The sequence below is a fragment of the Telopea speciosissima genome, chromosome 3, assembly GCF_018873765.1.
Source record: "Telopea speciosissima isolate NSW1024214 ecotype Mountain lineage chromosome 3, Tspe_v1, whole genome shotgun sequence".
NCBI lineage: Eukaryota > Viridiplantae > Streptophyta > Magnoliopsida > Proteales > Proteaceae > Telopea > Telopea speciosissima.
The window spans coordinates 21034596-21053599 of NC_057918.1; the positions used below are offsets into that span (position 1 = coordinate 21034596).

Consider the following 19004-nt stretch of genomic DNA (forward strand, 5'->3'; position numbering starts at 1 on the left):
ATTTGTGGCAAGGGAGCGCAGGGACCATGTGTGCGTGGCAGCCAATGAGAGCGCACACGCTGGCATCTCAGGGGCCGGGATTTCCACCTTTCGTGGGGACGGGGCGGTCATGTTGCCCCCTACTATGTCTGGGTGGCCCCTGGCCCCTGTGTCCCCCACATGGAACTTTTCTCCATTTATAGCTTCTCCAAAAACTTATGACTGGCTGATTAGAGCTCTTACATCATCCAACCAATAGGAAATAAGAACTTCAATCATCTAACCAATAGGAAAGCTCCAAACTAACCTATTACAGTACTGGCCAATAAATAAAGAGGAGCCATCTCAGCTTAGAATAAAATAATTCCAAACCAAGATAAGCTTTACAATAAAAAGCATAGTTGTCACGGCGTCTAGGCGACCCTAGGAGTTGGAGAGGGTCCAAAAGCAAAGCGATACCAAGTAGGCGACTAAGGCGTCCAAGGCACCCAAGTAGACTAAGGCGTCTGGACGCCTAGGCAACTGCGACGCCTGGACAACTATGATAAAAAGAAGAAAATAGACTTCTAGAAGACCCCATGACTTGGATAACGAATTAATCTTGTATGCGTACCTCCTACCCATATTTAAGGCTCATTAGAGTGGCTTATTACAACAAAAAGCCTTTGGACCAAAGGCTCAACACATATGTAACCCGACCCAAGGCTTATTTCCACTAGTCAACTTTAAAAAAAAACTTATTTGCATCAATGGTGTTGGGTATTGGTACTGGATTGGCAGGATTTGTCACTGCTGATCCTGTTATGGATTGGCTAGGACTGCTCTGATACCAGAACTTGAAGCCATGCTAGCCGGTGAATATGTGTCAGTAACATGGTACAAGATCTCGGCGAAATCTAGAAAAAAACTCGGTTTCATGAAGTCTCGAGATGAGACGGTAGGCGATACAAGATTTGTGCAAGACCTCGGTATCTCACTGAGATCCCATGGTATTATCTCAATCTCCGACTCGGTCGAAAACCAAGCTATAAAAAGGCACCCTCTTAGCGAGATTTCGTTCCTTAACTCGAAATCTCGCCTCTCTCGCTCTGCTATGAGGGAAAAACACTTGGAGGTGAGGGTTTTGGTGCTTTTTTGTTTGGCAAATCTCACCTCAAATGAAGATTAAAGCTTCAACATCAAGAGAGGGTTTTGGTGCTTTATTTCATAGATTCATGATCAATACTTTTTTGTTGACTATGTAGTTTTTATATGTGATACAATGTCCACCAACACTCATTTCAGTACTAGCTAACTCTCAAATGGTAGGACTTGTTACACACTTACACCTGTATTTGTTTAAGTTATGTCTCTTTCCAAGTTTCTACCAATTATTAACAAACCGTCAAACCATCACCATTTATGATTTATGAATATGATGCCTAATGCTTAATGGTTTATGGTTTGATTTTTTTAATTCTTAATGCTTAATTTTGGAAAATTAATTAATACGATTTCGAGAAGCTCGAAACAAAAACAGGGGTTGGCTTTGCAGTTACCAGAGTTTGATCAAAATTTTGGTTATTTTGACTCATCACAATAAACTTTCTATGCGTTTTGGCAAGATTTCGAAGAAATCGACTCATTTTGGAAAAATTTTGAGCTTTTGCCCCCTTTCTCCTGAGAACTCTAGAAACTACTAGAAAATCTCAATTTTTTTTTTGGCAAAGTCCTTTATATCGCTACTGAATCTAGTCTTGGTGGTCAACTATGGAGCACCCACTTCAATTTATGGTTGGATTTGAATCATGGGGCCAAATTTTCTCAAATTTCAAAATTTTCACCTATAGAGCTGTTTTGATGGACTTTGAGAGATTCTTCATAGGATGACGTGACCGTCGTATGTCAGATGGTCCAAAGCCAAACTACCATTTTGGATGTTCCTTTTTCCAATCTAATGCTTCTAACATATATAAATATGTTTAAATAGGAAATTCCTATTAATGGTATATGATGACACTTCTTGGCATTGGTGTACTATTAAATGGTTTTTGTTCATTCTTAATACATCTTTCAATTGCTTTTATTGAATGTTGTATTATCTTGTACTAAATTATGTGTAAAATTAGGTTTATAAAAGAAATGATACCGAAACATACAACATACACTACCAACCTAGGGCGTGAAGCCAAACTACCATTTTGGTTGTATTTTTTTTTACAAAATGAAGGTTCAAATATTTTTAGGGATGCTTAATTAGGGTCCAGAAGTTTCAGGCCTAAATATGGCCATTTGACTACCAAAATGGCCAACCAAAATGTACCAGATGTCGTTCAAATTTCGACCAAAATCCGAAATATTTCGGTTTCGGCCTAGGTCAAATCGAAATCTCAAACTATGGTTGAATTTGATATTGAAAGATATTGATTTGGCTTTACTACAAATTTTAAAAGCTTTTCTTTCTTCTTTGCTCAGAAGTTTCTATTCTTTCTCCTTAGTTCTCATTGTTTTTTCCCAGATAAATATTTGTGTGGCTTTACAGTGTCATACTGCTATTGTAAGGCAGAAACATTGAAGAAATTAGACATTATTCACCCAATGTCATCCTAAAATATTGATAGGGAGAAAAATTATTTGTGAACACGTCTTCATAGTCATTTTGTGTTAGTTTATTATTATTATTTTGTTTTTGTTTTTTTTATTTTTTATTTTTCCTTTTAAGTTGTTATACTACTAGTGTTTATAAGGTTGTGGCATCAATGATTTGACTGACTTAGTCAATTATATGATGCAGGTTGAACTTGAGAAGTTGCGCCTTCTTTGTGAGAGAATTATCAGACGAGAAAAGTTGAAGGTACTTCATGTTTATGTATAAATTCAAATTGCTGGTATTAGATCAACTGCAGTTTTTTTTCCTCTCTCTGTCTTGTCTTTTGTGAACAACAATTTTAGGGGATGACACTCCCCTTTGTATTGAAGAAGTCACCCCTGCGTATTGTTCTGGCACAAAGTTTATTACCAACCTGATTCAATTGATATGTTCTTTTTCATTGCTTTGTCACAAATGTTGTTTTCATGTACTACTATTGCCGATCTTATTTTTGCAAAATGAGATTCAGTTCTTCATTGTTTTTGGGTTTTTGTATGTGGCCATGCAAAATTTCACATTTACCCATGTATAGAAACCATGGGAAACTTCACCAAGGGATCCTTCCAAATTCTTGCTGCTTTTTCAACAAATCAGCACAATCACAATCTTTCTTTCCAAGAGGTTTCCGCAAAAGTTTTGAACCAAAATGATTTTTTCTCTCCGCACTTCAAAGCATTTTTGTTAGTTTAATATTCTAAGTAATTGCTGGATCCCCCCCCCCCCCTTTTATGTGTTTTTCTTCTGTATAATGAAAGTTATCACTTCGGCGGTGCCTGGGCATACTACTTAGGCATCTTGGGGGAATTTAGGGTCTGTTTGGTAGCTTTTCTGTTCCATCTAAATATTTTGTAGTCAAGATGTACTTATTTTGGTTTCTGTTTTAAAAAAATATTTGAAAACATTTCGCTGTCAGCCTCTGCCCTCCCTCCCCCCGCCCCCCAAAAAAAATTCGTCCTTAGTTCGCATAATTTCAATGGAGCCCATAATGGTAATCCATAAACAAACCTATATCTATCCATGGCATTGTAGAGAGAACATGGATGAGAGAAAGCAAATCTCTATTTTAATAGCAACCATAAGCAAACCTATATTCTATCCATCGTTGTGCAGAGAATTGTGTAGAAAACGTTGTTCCAAACTGGACCGAAAAGCGTGATTCAAGGGAGGGGCGTTAATGCAAGATACAAAGCCCTCGCCATTGCGCCTCCTCCTCCTTCAACAACCATGAGGAGCTAGGAACTCAAGACCATGTGATGTTGCAGAAGCATGGTTCCAGAATCCAGACAGAGAGAGCAACAGCATACCAGAATATGAATCCCACCTTCGACAATTGCATGGGTGGGAAAGAGAGGGGAGGTGAGACACAGTGGTGTGGTCTCCTAATGCTACAGCGTAATGAACTGGGCTGTGCTTGTAGTTTGACTGCAATTGAAATGGAGACAGACAAGATACACACACACACACTCTCTCTCACTCAGAGACCGGGACGGCCGTTTTCGGGGTGTGACTGCAATTGGAATGTTCTTGGAAGAAAGAAAATCTCAAGAAATGAACCAAGTCATCCTCTCCTGAGTCCGAGAGCTCAGATTTTGGATCAATATATACCAAGGTTCTAAATCTTGCTTTCAAAGGCTAGTTTTCCCATGTTTCGGTCGAAACCTGGTATTTTTGGGGCAAAACTTGACATGCCATGGGCTGGTCAAAAGTCAAAACTGGTCGAAATTGCTCGAAATTTTTGAAATATTGTCGAAATATGCTGAAACCTGGTCGATAGTATTACATATGGGTTTCATCTCGGAAACTTGGGAAATCAAGATATCTCAGTCGAAACTTCAGATCTTGAACCATGATATATACTAAAATTAGTCCAATTACGATAATTTACATAAAATCTGAGGATTGATAAAGGGAGGGTTTTTTTTTTTTTTGGTTTAAAAAATAAGAAACGGCAAAGTTGTTCTGCTGTGCGCATCCACTTCCTTCAACAAATCAAATTCCAGACCTTTCTTCTTAAATTCTTGAACACATTTTGTCAAAAGCTTCCCATCTTCTCTCTCCAATGACATCTCCATGTGACCCTCGACATCTTTCTTGTATCTAACAGCTCAAATGATGGCCAAAGAACAGAGGGAACAAAGTATTGGGATCCAAGATCTGTGTCAGCCCTCACCACCGGGCTCTCTGGATGCTGTTCTGAAGAGGAGGAGAAGGGCTGTGGAGTGGAAGAGGAAGAGGAAGAGGAAGAGGAAGAAGAAGCAGTAGAGTTGGGTGATTTCTTTGTGGACATTGTCGATTTGGGATTCTTTGAGGGCTATGCAGCCAAGGATTAGTTTTTCTTTGAGCCATTGCTTCAGGAGGAGCTTGTGGGTTGGGCTATCTGCATTTTGGTAAAGTGGGTGAGATCTGCACTCCCTCCATTAGATTCCGAAGCGAATCTGTCAAGACGTGAATATCTACATCTATTCCATCTGGGAGGTCAAGGAGAAGGCTTGGGCTTGCTACGAAGGCCCCATCCCTCTCAGCAGCAATGAATTCCTGGAGATGATGGTTTTCAACGGGTGCTTCGTGCTTGAGCTCTTCTGAGGGGGAGGCGGGTTCAGAGAGAGGGAAGGTGGGAGAGGAGGGAGAGTTAAGAAAAGAAAGGGTGAGGGGTTGATTGAGTTTGGGGAACCCTTCATTTTATTTTCCCCCCCTCTAAAACTAGATTTAAATGTGGTATTTATTTTTATCAACATTTGTGTTCTTTTTGTCCGGTTCACTACAAAAGATCAGGAAAAAACGAACCGGTGTTGCCAAACACATTTTATGTTCCAAAAGAATAGAAGAACACCAGAAATACTTAAAAGAATGTTGCCAAACAGACCCTTACTGGCTGATTCAACATAAGGCAGTTACCACCGGCAAGGTCCAACTAGTCTATCACTTGCGGTGGCTAGTTTTTGTTACTTAGCCCATGACTTAGTTGCTAGGTGACGAACTCTGACTTGTTTTTATGCATTGATTGATTTTATGTTTCCCCCTGGTTATTATTATTTTTTTTCTGGATAGATAAAACATTGTGGCTATTATCACTTTCTTGTACGTCATTCACTACTTCAGGACACTAATATTACATTTCCTGTATGTGGTCGTATTTTTTTTGCCTTGTATAATAATATGCTCTATTTCATATTTGTGCTGTCATCATGTGATATCTCCCTTTAATTGAAATGACCCATTTTGGGGCAGGAGATGGGTCGTCAACTATTCATCTCCTTTGCATCGACTTGCTGCTTTATCAACATTATGTTTTACTATTATTCTTTTTATTTTTTGGGGGAGGGGGGGAGGGTTTGGTGGGGATTGGTCTTACTTCGCTTTAACTGGCATCTGGTCCTATGAATGGTAGCTTTTATATACTCAAACATATAAACTACCTTCTTATATGTTTGCTACCAGTTCACCTAAAAGCTCAAACTGTTAGGCATAGTTGTCAAGGCGTTGCCTAGTCGTCTTGGCGCCTTGGTCGCCTAGACGGACGCCTTGCTCGCCTGTTTGGTGTCGCTTTGATTTTGGTCCCTCTCCAGCGCCTTGGGTTGCCTAGGCGAACCGTTTAAAAAATAAGCCGATAAGGTGTTGCCAGCAAACAAAGCCTGAGAAAGGCGCCTAGGCGACTATGCTGTTAGGGAAGGGCAGCATCAATGTGTACATCTACACTCCCCCGCATGTGCAGGCCAAAATCCCATGGTCCTTGCACTTGGAGCTCACGCGGCATTTCCTTCGTACAGCACTGAGGGAGAAGAAATGTCGGAGAAAGTCTTCCAATGCACTTCCTATTAATGTAGTCCTAGATAGGTAGGAGACCTACTAGGAGCCAAACAACCAGGATCTGTAAGCTGCTGGTTCGATGGGGGGGCCAGATTTGAGGGTTTAGGTCAAAATTAGGGTTAGGTTTAGGGTAATGTGATGGATCTTATACGGTAAAGCTAGGCAGGTTTATAGGAGTTTAATGAACTAGTTTTGATGATGTTTGAGTGAGATTTTCAAAATTAAAAAAATTAGGGTTTCGGGTTTTGGGTTTTGGGAAATAGGAAAATAGGTGAAACTAGGGTTTAGGTTAGGAATTTTGGGAAGGGGCTTTGAATCGAGTGTTCTAGAGGGTGAGGAGCTTATTCGGCCAAGGTTTGATGAATAATTGATTGCTGGAAGTGATGGATTTATAAATTTTAGGGTTTTGAGATTAATGAAGGTTGAGGGGATTTTAGGGTTTGATGTAGGAATAGGGCAAAAGCTACAGTCGAGTGGAGGGGTTATTGTGAGGATGTTATGTTTGAATTTAAATGGATTTGGATGGTAGAATAGGGCTGGACAGAGTTTAGGTGACCTAGGGTTAGGTGGATCGATGGGGGATAACAATAGGGATAGATGGGGTTTAGGTTAGAGAATTAGAAGAAGAAGGATGAATGCTGTAACAGTAAATTACTTACTTGAAAACTGATCTTCAATGGCAGCAGCTTTGAAGATAGAATTGAAGGTCTCCCGATCTACAAGTTGCAAGGAGATGAGAAGAAGATCCTCCCGGTCTACAAGACGCAAGGAGTCAGCTGGAGATCCACCAGTCCCTCACCTTGATATTACTCACAAGGCACACTCACGATGGAGCACAGCAGCAGCAACAGAAAAAACCAATTTTGAAAACTCTGAATTATGGGGTAGCCTCCCACGATTTATTTATTTATAATATGGTCATAGGTCCAAATCCTATTACAATATGAATCATTCCCTCATAAATCGTGGAAGGGGTGGGATACTTTAATTAAAAGCTAAAACTTAAAAGATTCCTAAACTATAAATAGGAAATAAGCACCTAACAACCAATAGGAATTAATCACTTAGATTGAACCATGGTCTAAACCGGTTCAATCTAAGTTTACAATTAAACTGAAAAAAAAAAAACTAAGTATGGGAAATAACTGAGGTTGAAATAAACTAAGGCTCCAAATACTAGGCTCTACTTAGGGCTTCTTCTTCTTCTTGCAGATGCTTGGATCTGCATCACCTAGGAGTCTAATCCTTGACCTCCTTGCTCTGATACATCAACATTATAACTAATAATATATAGGGTTTTCTTCAAAAGGTTATAGGCTAGTAGGTGTAAGGTTTATTATTTCTTTCAATCATGTAAATAATTTGGTTCAAGAACAGCGAGTTTTTTAATCCAATTATTATAATTATTGAAGAGAGATTGGCATGTCGGAAGAGAGATTTTTTTCTAGGAGGGGAAATCACTCTTATCAAAAGAACCCTTTCAGATATTTCGTTTTTATCCTCTAAGGAATGTTACTTAAATCAAAACAAAGAAACTGAAACTCAATAGAGATTTTCTTTGGGAAGGGAAGGAAAATAAGAGTTGGCACCTAACAGAATGTAAAGTATGGGCAAACAGAAGAAAGTGGAGTTTGGGGAATTAGTTTTGTGGTTAGTCATGCTACAACAACAACTCAGCCTTATCCCAACTAAATGGGGTTGGTTACATGGATCCTTTTAAAACAAAGTAGGGAAAACTGAGATCCACTCAAAGGAAATGGAAGTAAGAGGAATGAAGCATAGAAATGAAGAAATGAGACAAGAAAGTGAGAGATGGAAAATGAAAAATGAAAGTAAGAGGAAAGAGGATAGCCTAGGAAATCAGGAAAATCTCAGCTGCTTGGTGTCAACAACGTGGATCCTTGCCCTCCAATAGACTCTATCTGAGGTCATACGTGGCACAAGTCCAAGGGTATGCATGGCTATGCATTTCATTCTTCACAACTTCACCTATGGCCATTTTAGGCCTGCCCCTAGCTCTTTTAGCTCCTTCAATCGAAATCAGATCACTCCTCCTTACTGGGACGTCCCTAGGCCTCCGCTGCACATGGCCAAACCACCTTAGACGACATTCTCGGAGCTTGTCGCTGATTGGGGGGACTCCCAAATCAGCTCTAATACGGAGAAAAGGATTTGGAGATCATTTAGTGCATAAGATGCAGGCGAAGTTTGGAACCACTTACTGGAGTTGGGAGCCTGAAGAAGCCCACTTCCTATGAAAGTATCACATGATAGGAGGTGATGGAGTGTTTTGACTTTGTGGTTACTATAAGAAATATTGTGATGGGCTGTGGGCAAATTATGGATGTAAGAAGATGATTGGTGGTGGATAAAACTTTGTGATATTTCCCCTAAGATTTATTTTGTTGTCCAAGAAAAACAACCTATTAGTCATTTCTTTGAATTGGTGGAAGGTAAAGTGGTGTTTGTCCTCTAGTTTCATTGTGGATCTTAATTATCTGGAGATGAGAGAATGCTCAATTTTAAAGCTTTAAGAAGTTTCTTGCAAGGAATTTGGAGAGGATTTGCTTACTGTGACGATAGGTGACAAGGTTGTGTGCTTGCTCGGTCATTTACGTACCTTTCTCTCATTTCTTGTGCAGTGGTCCCATTTCTCCAATAAATAAAGTGTGGGACTAGCATTTGGTTCCTAGAGGGGGGCGCATTTACAAGTGTTCTTTTGGCTAACAAATGCATTAAATGTGCAAGGGCCCATTATTTTCTTGATCCTCAAGTTGTTGCGAGACTCTACTTTATCAGGGACTTTGATGTGCCGTGGGGGGAGAGAATTGCCATATTTTCTTTGTAGGTTTTAACTCCATCTGATCTGGCTGATATGTATGTATTGCACCTTGGTTTATTGCTCATACTGTTCATTTACCCTTGTTTACACTTGATTTAGACTTGATGAGGTTGGTTACTGTTTTCTCAAGATATGGTTCATATAATATTATTGGATAATAAGATAATTATCCAAGATACTATTAACTCAAGATGTGGTTCATATAATATTATTGGATAATTAGGTAATATCCAAGATACTGTTATCTCAAGATATGGTTCATATATATTTACTGTTTCCTCAAGATATGGTTTATATTTTTATATTTCTTGTATAAAAATATGTTTACAAGAGGGGCCACTTTATAAATCTAGGATAGGTGTGGCTCAGTTCCTTCTTCCAACCATTGATCTTCCCCAAATCTAACTCGTCCTATTTCTCACAAGTTCGTCCTTTCTAATAACTCGTCATGGAACTTCATGATGATGTTCATACATAGCTCTGCCAGGACAGTCATGTTACTTAGTTACTTATTGAACTTTCTTTTCCTTGATTTGTATGGTCTACATATGCATTGGGATAATCGAAATTGAATGCTTCTCTGTAATTTCATAGGTGCTATTGTTGTGATTGATTTCATGATTCGCTACCTAGTTTTGCTGAAGAAGTATGTCTTTCATTGTCTGTGAGATTGTATGGTCTTAAACTTACTGTGATTTGGCAGTCTGTGTCCTTCCATAAGCTGTTCAAGTTTCTAGGGTCATCTAAAGTATTATGTTCAACGCTAATTTTTTTTGGCAGCGAGAGTTGGTTCTTTGCTCACATGACATACTTGCATCAAAAAGAGATGCTGTTGCATTCTCTGTACTTGTTAACAGTCTCCCACCTGATGTTAGTTCTGGGTCAGCTACTACATCCCTCAAAGGGCATGATGAACATAAATCCTTCAGTGAAGGCTTCCAAAGATCCGATGACTTCTCTGTGGACAGCACAGTTTCTGGTAAGCGCAGATTTACAATTCCTGTGCCCATGGATGTTGACCAACGGACTGATGAAAGTTTAACATCCCAACGCCCCGCTGCATGATTGCCGACAGAAAGGCCACCATTTTCTGGGAAGCAACTCCCACATAGACCTGTATCGATTGCCTCATGGAATCTGGCAGATGATGTGGAGAGGAAATCGACGTTGAGGAAGGTAAAATACTATGGTTTTGTCATTTCTGGGTACCGTAGTTTTATCATTTTTGAAGAAGATGATTAGATGCTCACTCCATTGATCAATAATGTAGCAAACTGAGACCTTTCCGAAAGAGCTGGTAATGACCTCAGATCAAGCATGTGTGCAGAATCGGCGATTACCTAAAGGATTTGCTTATGTTCCTACTGGCTGCCTTTCCAAGGAAAGGCTAGTAGCCTGTGACACAGGTTCTCATGAACCATTGGAACATGATGATGGGTAGAGAGATGGGCATCACTTTTGGGGTCTGCAATTGCCTTCTAGGGGCCAAAACCTATCCAGTTGTATATTTGCTGCTCGGAGGCTTGACCTGTTACTTCGATTCTAATGGATGATCAAGAAGGGAGAGTGAATGATGCGGATAGGGTTCTGGCCATTGTATCCTTATTTAGAAGAAATGCTGCATCGATTCTGACAAGAAAATTTTGATGTCATTGTTGTACATTGATTCTGAGAGAAATTGTACAGAGGATGAGAGTTAACATTAAATTTATGCCAAGAGGCTTGAATCACTATATATGGGTACTTACATGCCTGGTTGATAGAAGCTTAGCTTCTTCCCTGTAACTGTATATGAAGAATTAGAAGGTATCCTTTTGGTGCTTGTTCTGTAAACGTTGGTGTAAACTTTCTTCACTTGTGCCCATAGCATCTGTGTGCCAAATCAGATCCTCAGTTGATAGTATCATTGTTTGTTCCTGTAGTTCCTGGTGTTATTGATCTCAGTAACTTACGTTTTGAATCAGTCATCATTGTGCAGGTTCTAGGATCATCTTATTGGTTTACAAATTGGCAACTTTTTTGCAATGTTTCCAGCAGGAGATCATCCGGAGGCTACACTGTCCAAGATTGGTGTTTTAGCAGCGTCAGTTTAAATTTTGATGATACTGGGTGGCTTCCATACAGAAACTAATCTGTTGGGTTGTGGCATGAAGAGCTTTGATTTCATATTGCCAGATATTCGGCGTGTTGATTTTTCTTTGTAATGATTTATTTCATTCCAACTCTTCTCCCTTATGATTGTGCTTTAATAGTTTTAATGCTTGGTTTCATGCATGCCTCTAAGCAACATGTGGTTCAATTGGAGGCTTGGATGGTAAGGAATGCCCTTGCAATTGATATCCTCCCCTCCCCCCCAACACCCTCACACACACACTCAAAAAAAAAAAAAAAAAACATATAAATGCTTTATGGCACTATTATTTGTTATTCTAAATTTTGCTAGAGTTTTGTCAGGGCATTGCATGCGATGAGGAATGAGGATGATTGTAGCTTTTAGCAAGTGGAAGTGTGATATTGTGCTATTCAACCATTGAGCCTCTGGTGTATTGGGTGTAGCTTCTGATTAATTTGCCTGGATGACTTGCTGATTTTCGGTAAAGGTTTCTCTTCACAGGATGGAGGTATGGTCTCTTTACACAAGCTTTTGCTGTCTGGAGGGCTTTTAAGTCTATGCATTCTGGTTGTGTATAAGATCATATAACTCTGGTTCACTGATCCGTTGACCTTTGGAGTAATTAATGAAATAGCTTGCCATTGAAAGGTGGTTGAGTAAATCATGATCTGAATCACGCTGTAAATGGTGACACAAGGACAGTCGGGAAAAGGGTTGGGGCTATGCATTTGCCTTTAATGGAAGAGTTCAATAGCAGACAACTATAGGGTGCTTTAGCTTCTGTACGACTGTACCTTGGATGTCAGTAGGGATTTAAGTTGTATATTAGATTTCATTGTCATTTGATTCAGATTGAAGGTGGCTAAAAGAGCCAGGGGTGAGGCTTAAAATGACTCTAGATGATGTGATGAAAAAACCATGTGCAACTTAATAGAGCTGATTGAAGAAAAAAAGGATCCATGTAACCGACCCCATTTAGTTGGGATAATTTTGACCCCTTCATTATAATTCATTGTTAGTTATTTTTTGTAGGCACCCGTTGGTTGTACTAATAATTAGCAATTCAAATAGCTATGGAATTTTTTTTAATTGTATCAGTACCCATCAAAGCGCTTTAGTACAGATAATTTGGTTTGTGTGCGGCTTGGTTACTGAGTATTATGTACTTAATTCCTGTCCCATATGCTTTGTTGAGTGGAAAGTTTGTACTGCCCAGCTATCTAACTTTTACCTTGGCATACTTTTCCCACTCTAAATGTACTGAATAGAAATTTAGCTTGTCTCTGGGGAGGCCCGCATGCCCAGGGTGCTGCCAGCCATTGGGCTCTCCCGCACACATCCCTAGGCATGCGCCGAGATGTATGCGGCACAGCTCAACCGCTGGATGCCCTGGGTGCTGGGCTCCCTGGAGACAATCCTGGTCCACTGAATAGTGTGATTTTGTTTTGTCATTTCCTGAAAGTAATACCTTCTGAAAGCAATGATTTTGTTACTCGGAATTGCATGGTCCCAAGTAATGCAGTTCAGCAGTTCTACTTGTAAAAGACATTGTCTGGGGTGAACTGTTTTGTTGTTGTGGTTGTGTGGTGATTGTATGATTTGTCTAATTGCTGTAAGGAAAGTCTTGCTCGAGGATAAATCCACAATTTGCTTTTAATCCGTTTGAACAGTAATCTAGTTCGGCTTTGGTTTCCTTTCTTAAATTATTAGTGGTCCTCATTTGCAAAGCTAATCCACTTGTGGAACTTTCCTTGCTGATAGAAATGAACTCATGGTTACAAATTACCAGGTGCTCGGTGTATTGTGCTTGGGTTATAAATTCCAACAAGTGAGATTCTCCGTTGTGGAATTCACTCATGAGGTTGGTAATGTAGATGATGTATAGAATCAAGGAGAAAGCCATTGCATCATTTAAAACTTGGTTACTATTCAAAGGTTGTTCCCTGAAAATGACTTTCTTCTTGTTCTACCAATTACTTTCCAATCGAAAGATGAGCAAGGAGAGTAAGAAAGTTTAGGGCAAGTGAATTAATTACTATCTCCCCAGTTTGTCATAAATATATTTATTGAGATTCTGAGTTAATGATTGGACCAAAAGACATTTGATAAGATAATATTAATATATGGGTCAGCATTTTGTGGGGGAGCATGACCCCTGTGCTTGCGCATGGGCCAAGGAGAGCATATGCCTTGGCATCATGGGGTTAGGATTTCTGCCTTTCATGGGGGTTGGTTGGTCATTTTGCCCTCTATGTCTAGGTGTGAGTGGTACGTTCTCTCACAAAGGAGCTGGGTTCTTGTACGAGAATGGGTGTGAGCTTCCCAAATGGCATCCCCCTCCGCCCACTCATGGTGGGTGCCAGTCTAGTATGGTCTCGTACGAAAATTGGATCCCGCCTCCCCACAAAGAACTTTTCTCTTTAAAAAATAATATTCATTTTCAAAACACTTTGTAAATTTATAAACATGCCATTGGATCCATATTTTTGTCCAATCATATACATACATTCTCTTTCTGTGATATTTTATTTTTCTAAAAGGAAGTGGATTTGTGTCAAATAATCTATTTCATTGATGATCAAACATCATGAATCCAGTACATCGATATATAATTATAATAACATGTGTATGTCAAATCTATATTGCGTAATCATAAGTGACTAACAAAAATCTTACTGACACTAAGCCGAGCAAGATTCATCATCTAGTTCAATGCATGCACATGGATACTAAGCGTGTCTGGGCATCTGGGCCCCTCGGCTTGAGAACAGAGCACCGTAGCAGCCCCAATATTGCACAGTTCTGTGCTTCCCTCCTCGACTCTAAAGCCTTGGATTTTTCTTCAGCTACTTGGTTTTTTTCTCTGTTTATTTTAACTTATTACTTTGTATGGGATGTAAAAAACAAGGTATCTCATGGTCTAGCTACGGCTAATCCACATATGGTGTTATTGAATATTTCTCGTTAGATGCATAATTTAAATCTCTATCGTCCTACCTTAACTGCACTTAGTTTAGCTCACGATCTGGACACACAATGCACTCCTGTTTTAACCCATGTGCCTAACCAAGAAGTAAAATTCCCTGTTCTCTACTGCGCAGGTCTTTCTGAACCATCAGTGAAACTAACTGGATGGGGTTATAGCTTTTTGTTAGATGGCCAGAGTGTTTTAACATCTGTAGGAATTTCGTGTTCATCCGATCCAAAGGAGGCTGAGCTGATAGGAATCTTGCAGGGGTGGAAACACGCTCTCAAGGAAGGAATCCATCTAAAAGAGATTTGGATCTCTAAATTTAGCCTTAGCAAAATTTTACAACCTGGAGGACAGATGTGTATACTTTGGACTTTGGTTTCACCTTTTTTTGAACTCGCTGAACTCACCTCTAACTTTTCTGCTGTACCAATCTCTTTTCAACACAACCAATGGACAGCTGCCCTAAGATCTCACACTCTGTTTTCAGTTAGAACCAATACTCCTTCCCCCCTCCCCTTTTTTTGTATGATGTAAAAACGTTTCTCTTAATCTAATATTTGGCTTTTCCCATAAAAAAAAACAAAAAAAAAACCTACTTGTGCCTTATGATTAACATCACAGAGAGCACATGGTGTGGAGGCCATGTGAACGATGCCCCAATTACGTTCCTAGCCATGAACAAAGGTTAACGTGTAAATCCATGGATATGCAAAAATATTCAAATAAACATTTTTTATTAATTTTTTTTGACTCATATCCAGCAGTAATGGGAGCCTAATTATTCTATCTTCAAAGTTCAAACTACAATCTCATTAACACCAGATTGCTATGGTGTTGCTTGTGTTCAACGTTACAGTGATTGATCTACGAACTTCAAAATTTGCTTGCCAACTTAACTGTTTAATGATTTGTATCACATAGAAAGAAGATTGCAAATTCTACCCAAAAAAAAAAAAAAAAAAAAAAAAAAAAGAAAAAAAGAAAAGAAAAGAAAGAAAGAAGATTGCAAAGAGATGAGGTGACAGGTGGCGGTGGTTGGGTGGAGGACAGAGAGCAGAGGTGGCAGTGGGGGCCGAGGGGGCCGAGTAGAGGGTTGGGGGTAGGGATGTAAATGGATCGGATGTGATCAGAGCCGGATATTCCCTGGCCGAATGCGGAGACTTCTAAACGGATTCGGATGTGGATCGGATTCGAATTTTCGATCTATTTACATCTCTGTCTTGTGTAACCCGGACCTTCCTCCCCCTAGTGGATACAATTCACTTGCAATCCATATCTTGTAGATCATGGCTCTCTTTTCATCATATTCTAGAACCTGTTGAATCTTAAAAACCCTCAAAATCATTATTTATTTAATTTTTTATTATTAAGTATTCAGATTTTTTTTAGATGGATTTTAATCGGAGAATTCGAATTATTTTCTGGATATCTCTAAACGAATACGGATGTCCCTAAACGGATATGAATACGGATGCGGATTCGGATTCGGATTTCGGTTATCCATTTACATCCCTAGTTGGGGGAGTATCGTAGGAAGGTAGGGAGAGAGGAGCCACCAGAGGAATTATGGGAAAGGAGGGCAGGTTAGGAGAGCAGAGATAACTTATGGGATTCAAAATCAACGGGGGAGAAAAAGAGGTGAGTAAATAGGAAAAGGATTCTATCCAGCTGTGGCGGGAGCTGGACCGTCCAACCCCACTAAATGACAGCAAAAACAGGGTACCTAGCCCCCACCTGTGAAATGACCACCCCACCCCTATTTTTCCTGTCGTTTAGCGGGGCTGGACCGTCCAGCACCCACCACGGCTGGACAGGAGCCAAGTCCGAGTAAATATAGGATGAGCATAGGGGAGTAAGAAATTTTCCCTTCAAAGAAACTTTTATCATTGTACATAGAAGTGTATCATTTATGACCCTCCTCATACTTGCAGTGGCGGGAGCCTCATGCACTGAGTACACTCTTTACATAAAACTGTATCATCCATGCCATCAGGACCTAACCAAAGCTCCCTCCTTTAAGAAACATTAATAGTATAGCTGTTTCATTTGATGACATAGCAAGCTATGAGTCATTTTACTAATTAAAGTTTTTAGTTATTCACATTCATCTTAGGAATGAAAGATGGCTTTCATTCCTAAGATGCTTCACTATGGCTTTCTTGTAAATGAAGTCTTAGTGCTACAGTAAGCTTCAGAGGAAAGGAAAGGAAAGGAAAGGAAGGTTAAACACTAGGATCCACCACCTTCTTGACCATCATTCAAAATGCTTGGTGCCACCACACCTTAATATCTCTTAAACTGAAAACTCTCCTTCCATTCCATCTAATCAAAATTCATCTCCATAAAGGGAATGAACTCCCATTAACAGAATTGAACGGCTAAAACAAACTAAGAAAAAAAAAAAAAAAAAAAAAAAAAACAAATGGTAGCTAGTATGTTTCATATATGCAACTCTTCTTTTCTCAAGTAATAGACAAATGGATTAGGAAAGAAAAAATGGCCACTTCTCTTATTTCTCAGTTTCTCTCAAAGGGTGGTGGGTCCAAGAACACAAGAAGGGTTTCTTTGTTGAAGCTGTAGAGCTTCCAAATCCTCTCCTCCACATCTTCGTTTCCAAAGACTAATTGTATCACTGCCGTCTGTACTAACTCTGGGTGATGACCTAACCACTGGCAAAGGAGGATCTAAATTGAAGACACTTTCTGAAACATAAACCCTCTCATTATAGGATCTCTTCTTCTGACTCTCACCCTTGATGATCATGATCTGTCTCTGCTTCCTATAGTTGCTAATACTACTATTCAGATTCTGATTGACAGAGAAAACCTTACTGAGCTTGAAGTAGTAGTAGTAGTACTTCTTCTTGTCAACATTACCATTGTGGTTGTTGCATCTCTGGTGGTGGTGGATTAATGGGAACCCAACCACCTTGTTTTCACTCTTGATTTGGCCCATACATCCAACTCTAGGGGATGATGGCTCGTCACCGTACTTGTCTAGATCGGAGAACAGGACTACTCTGTTATCCCATTTCGGTACACAATCGTCCTTCGTCTTCGTTTGTGGTTTCAAACACAACATTTTTGGCACATAGAGAGCAGCTATTTTTGGTGCTTATGGCACTCTACTGTGTCTTTCCTAGATCTTCTTAGTGTATAAATTAAGAAGAAGAGTTGGTATAGCTTGGGAGTGAATTGGAAATGATCAAGAATTGTCAAAAACAAAGAGAAGTGATCATGGACATTTGAAGAGTTTGTTGAAGACATATCTCCTAGTTGAAGGCATAGGTTATTATTTGTGCTTTGCGTATCCTATACTACAACAGATGATGAGTAGAAGAGTCCATAGACAATGAGGCAAAAGGTCTATTTTTTCATGATTCTGTTTATTGAAATGGTAACTATTCTTTGTATGATCTATGATGGATGGCTAACTACAGGCTAAATCAAGTTTTAAAAAACATGATCCTAATTACTTGGGAAAAAAGAAGGCTTCCAACCTACGCGGCGCTTAGACATAGGAAGGGAAAAATGACCATCCCACCCTTGTTGGATGTGTCTTTGTGTGCAGTTTCATTGGCCCACGCTTCTGTAGGGGCCATGCAGCGATCCCCCTCCCCCCTAACTAATAGAACTTCTAGGAAAAAGACAAAGAGACAATTAAAAGATGTCAAGGGGTTGTGAGCATATTCCGCTCGGATCTTTATCCCCTCCAGTTCCCTGCCTGGCCTAGTTCCCCAGTGCCCCTAACAAGGGGGGTGCAATGGCCATTCCACCCTTGCCCGGGTGGGGTCCACCCCCAACCCCTTATTAGAGGAACTGGAGGAGATATTTTTCCTATTCGGCTCTCCTCCAGCCGTGGCGGGAGCTAGAGGATCTAGCCCAACAAAAATAGGGGTGTTTGGGTCATTTCACAAGAGCTAGGTCCGTTGTGAGCCATAAAAAAAAAAAGCAAGCAAATGTAGAGCAAATATCTGAAAGGGAAAAAGAACTCTTGGTGGTGGGGGGGGGGGGGGGAACGTGTACGCTGTGTCCAGAAACAGAAGGGGGCAAAATGACTGTCCCGCCCCCATGAAAAGTAAAAATGTCCGCCCTATTGATGCTTTCGTGCGCACGCTCCCCTGCAGAGAACTCTTCCCCTATCTGTGAATAGAGATATACACGGGTTTGAGAGCTTTGTTAAGGGCATTATTGCGTACAAGACGGATCTCTCATGCTCTAACATAAGCAGTGCAATGAAACGCCACAGCATGGCTGGACATAATCATGATCTTCCATACTGCCATTCCCCCTCAAAACCAAATCACTCAAGAGTGATCATCAAACATGACCAAGGTAGGTCTATAATGACGCTTGATCTAATGTGGGCTTATGAGTTACTCCATTTGATTATTGTGATGTTGAAGACATTCCCAACCGTAGCAGATTATGTACTCCGTAGATTTGGAATCCGATGAAATGATTAAAACATTTTGTTGGATAGGATTTGATCGAACGGTTGTGATAATTACCTCAAATTTATTTGGTAAGCTGGAGAGCACCTAGTCCCCGAATATGCTTAGATCTGGTTGTTGATGTTCGACATAGCCGGTCAACTGGATGTGCCCAGATCCAGATCTTCTGATCAGGAACCGCAACTTGAACTAGATCCAACCCAACTA

The 19004-nt window shown here is 40.0% G+C and overlaps 1 protein-coding gene and 1 long non-coding RNA gene across 3 annotated transcripts in view; one reads left to right on the plus strand and one right to left on the minus strand.

The window, feature by feature from the left end:
- LOC122654214 overlaps nt 1–11090 on the plus strand; it is a 41893-nt gene extending 30803 nt beyond the window's left edge. Inside the window, exons 17-20 of one of the 2 annotated variants that reach the window (XM_043848202.1) lie at nt 2753–2812; nt 10038–10236; nt 10333–10433; nt 10528–11090. In XM_043848202.1, coding sequence (XP_043704137.1) covers nt 2753–2812; nt 10038–10236; nt 10333–10433; nt 10528–10698 — 531 coding nt within the window. In that variant the 3' untranslated portion in view covers nt 10699–11090. Of the gene's footprint in view, nt 1–2752; nt 2813–10024; nt 10237–10332; nt 10434–10527 lie in introns of those variants that run through there. The other variant, XM_043848203.1, reaches the window with a different exon arrangement.
- Nucleotides 191–17095, minus strand: LOC122654218. Its single transcript, XR_006331884.1, has 3 exons — nt 16849–17095; nt 14393–14395; nt 191–201 (listed from the first exon to the last, which is right to left on the minus strand). It is a non-coding gene; the product is annotated as an uncharacterized LOC122654218 (long non-coding RNA).
- Between the last annotated feature and the right edge of the window lie 1909 nt (nt 17096–19004).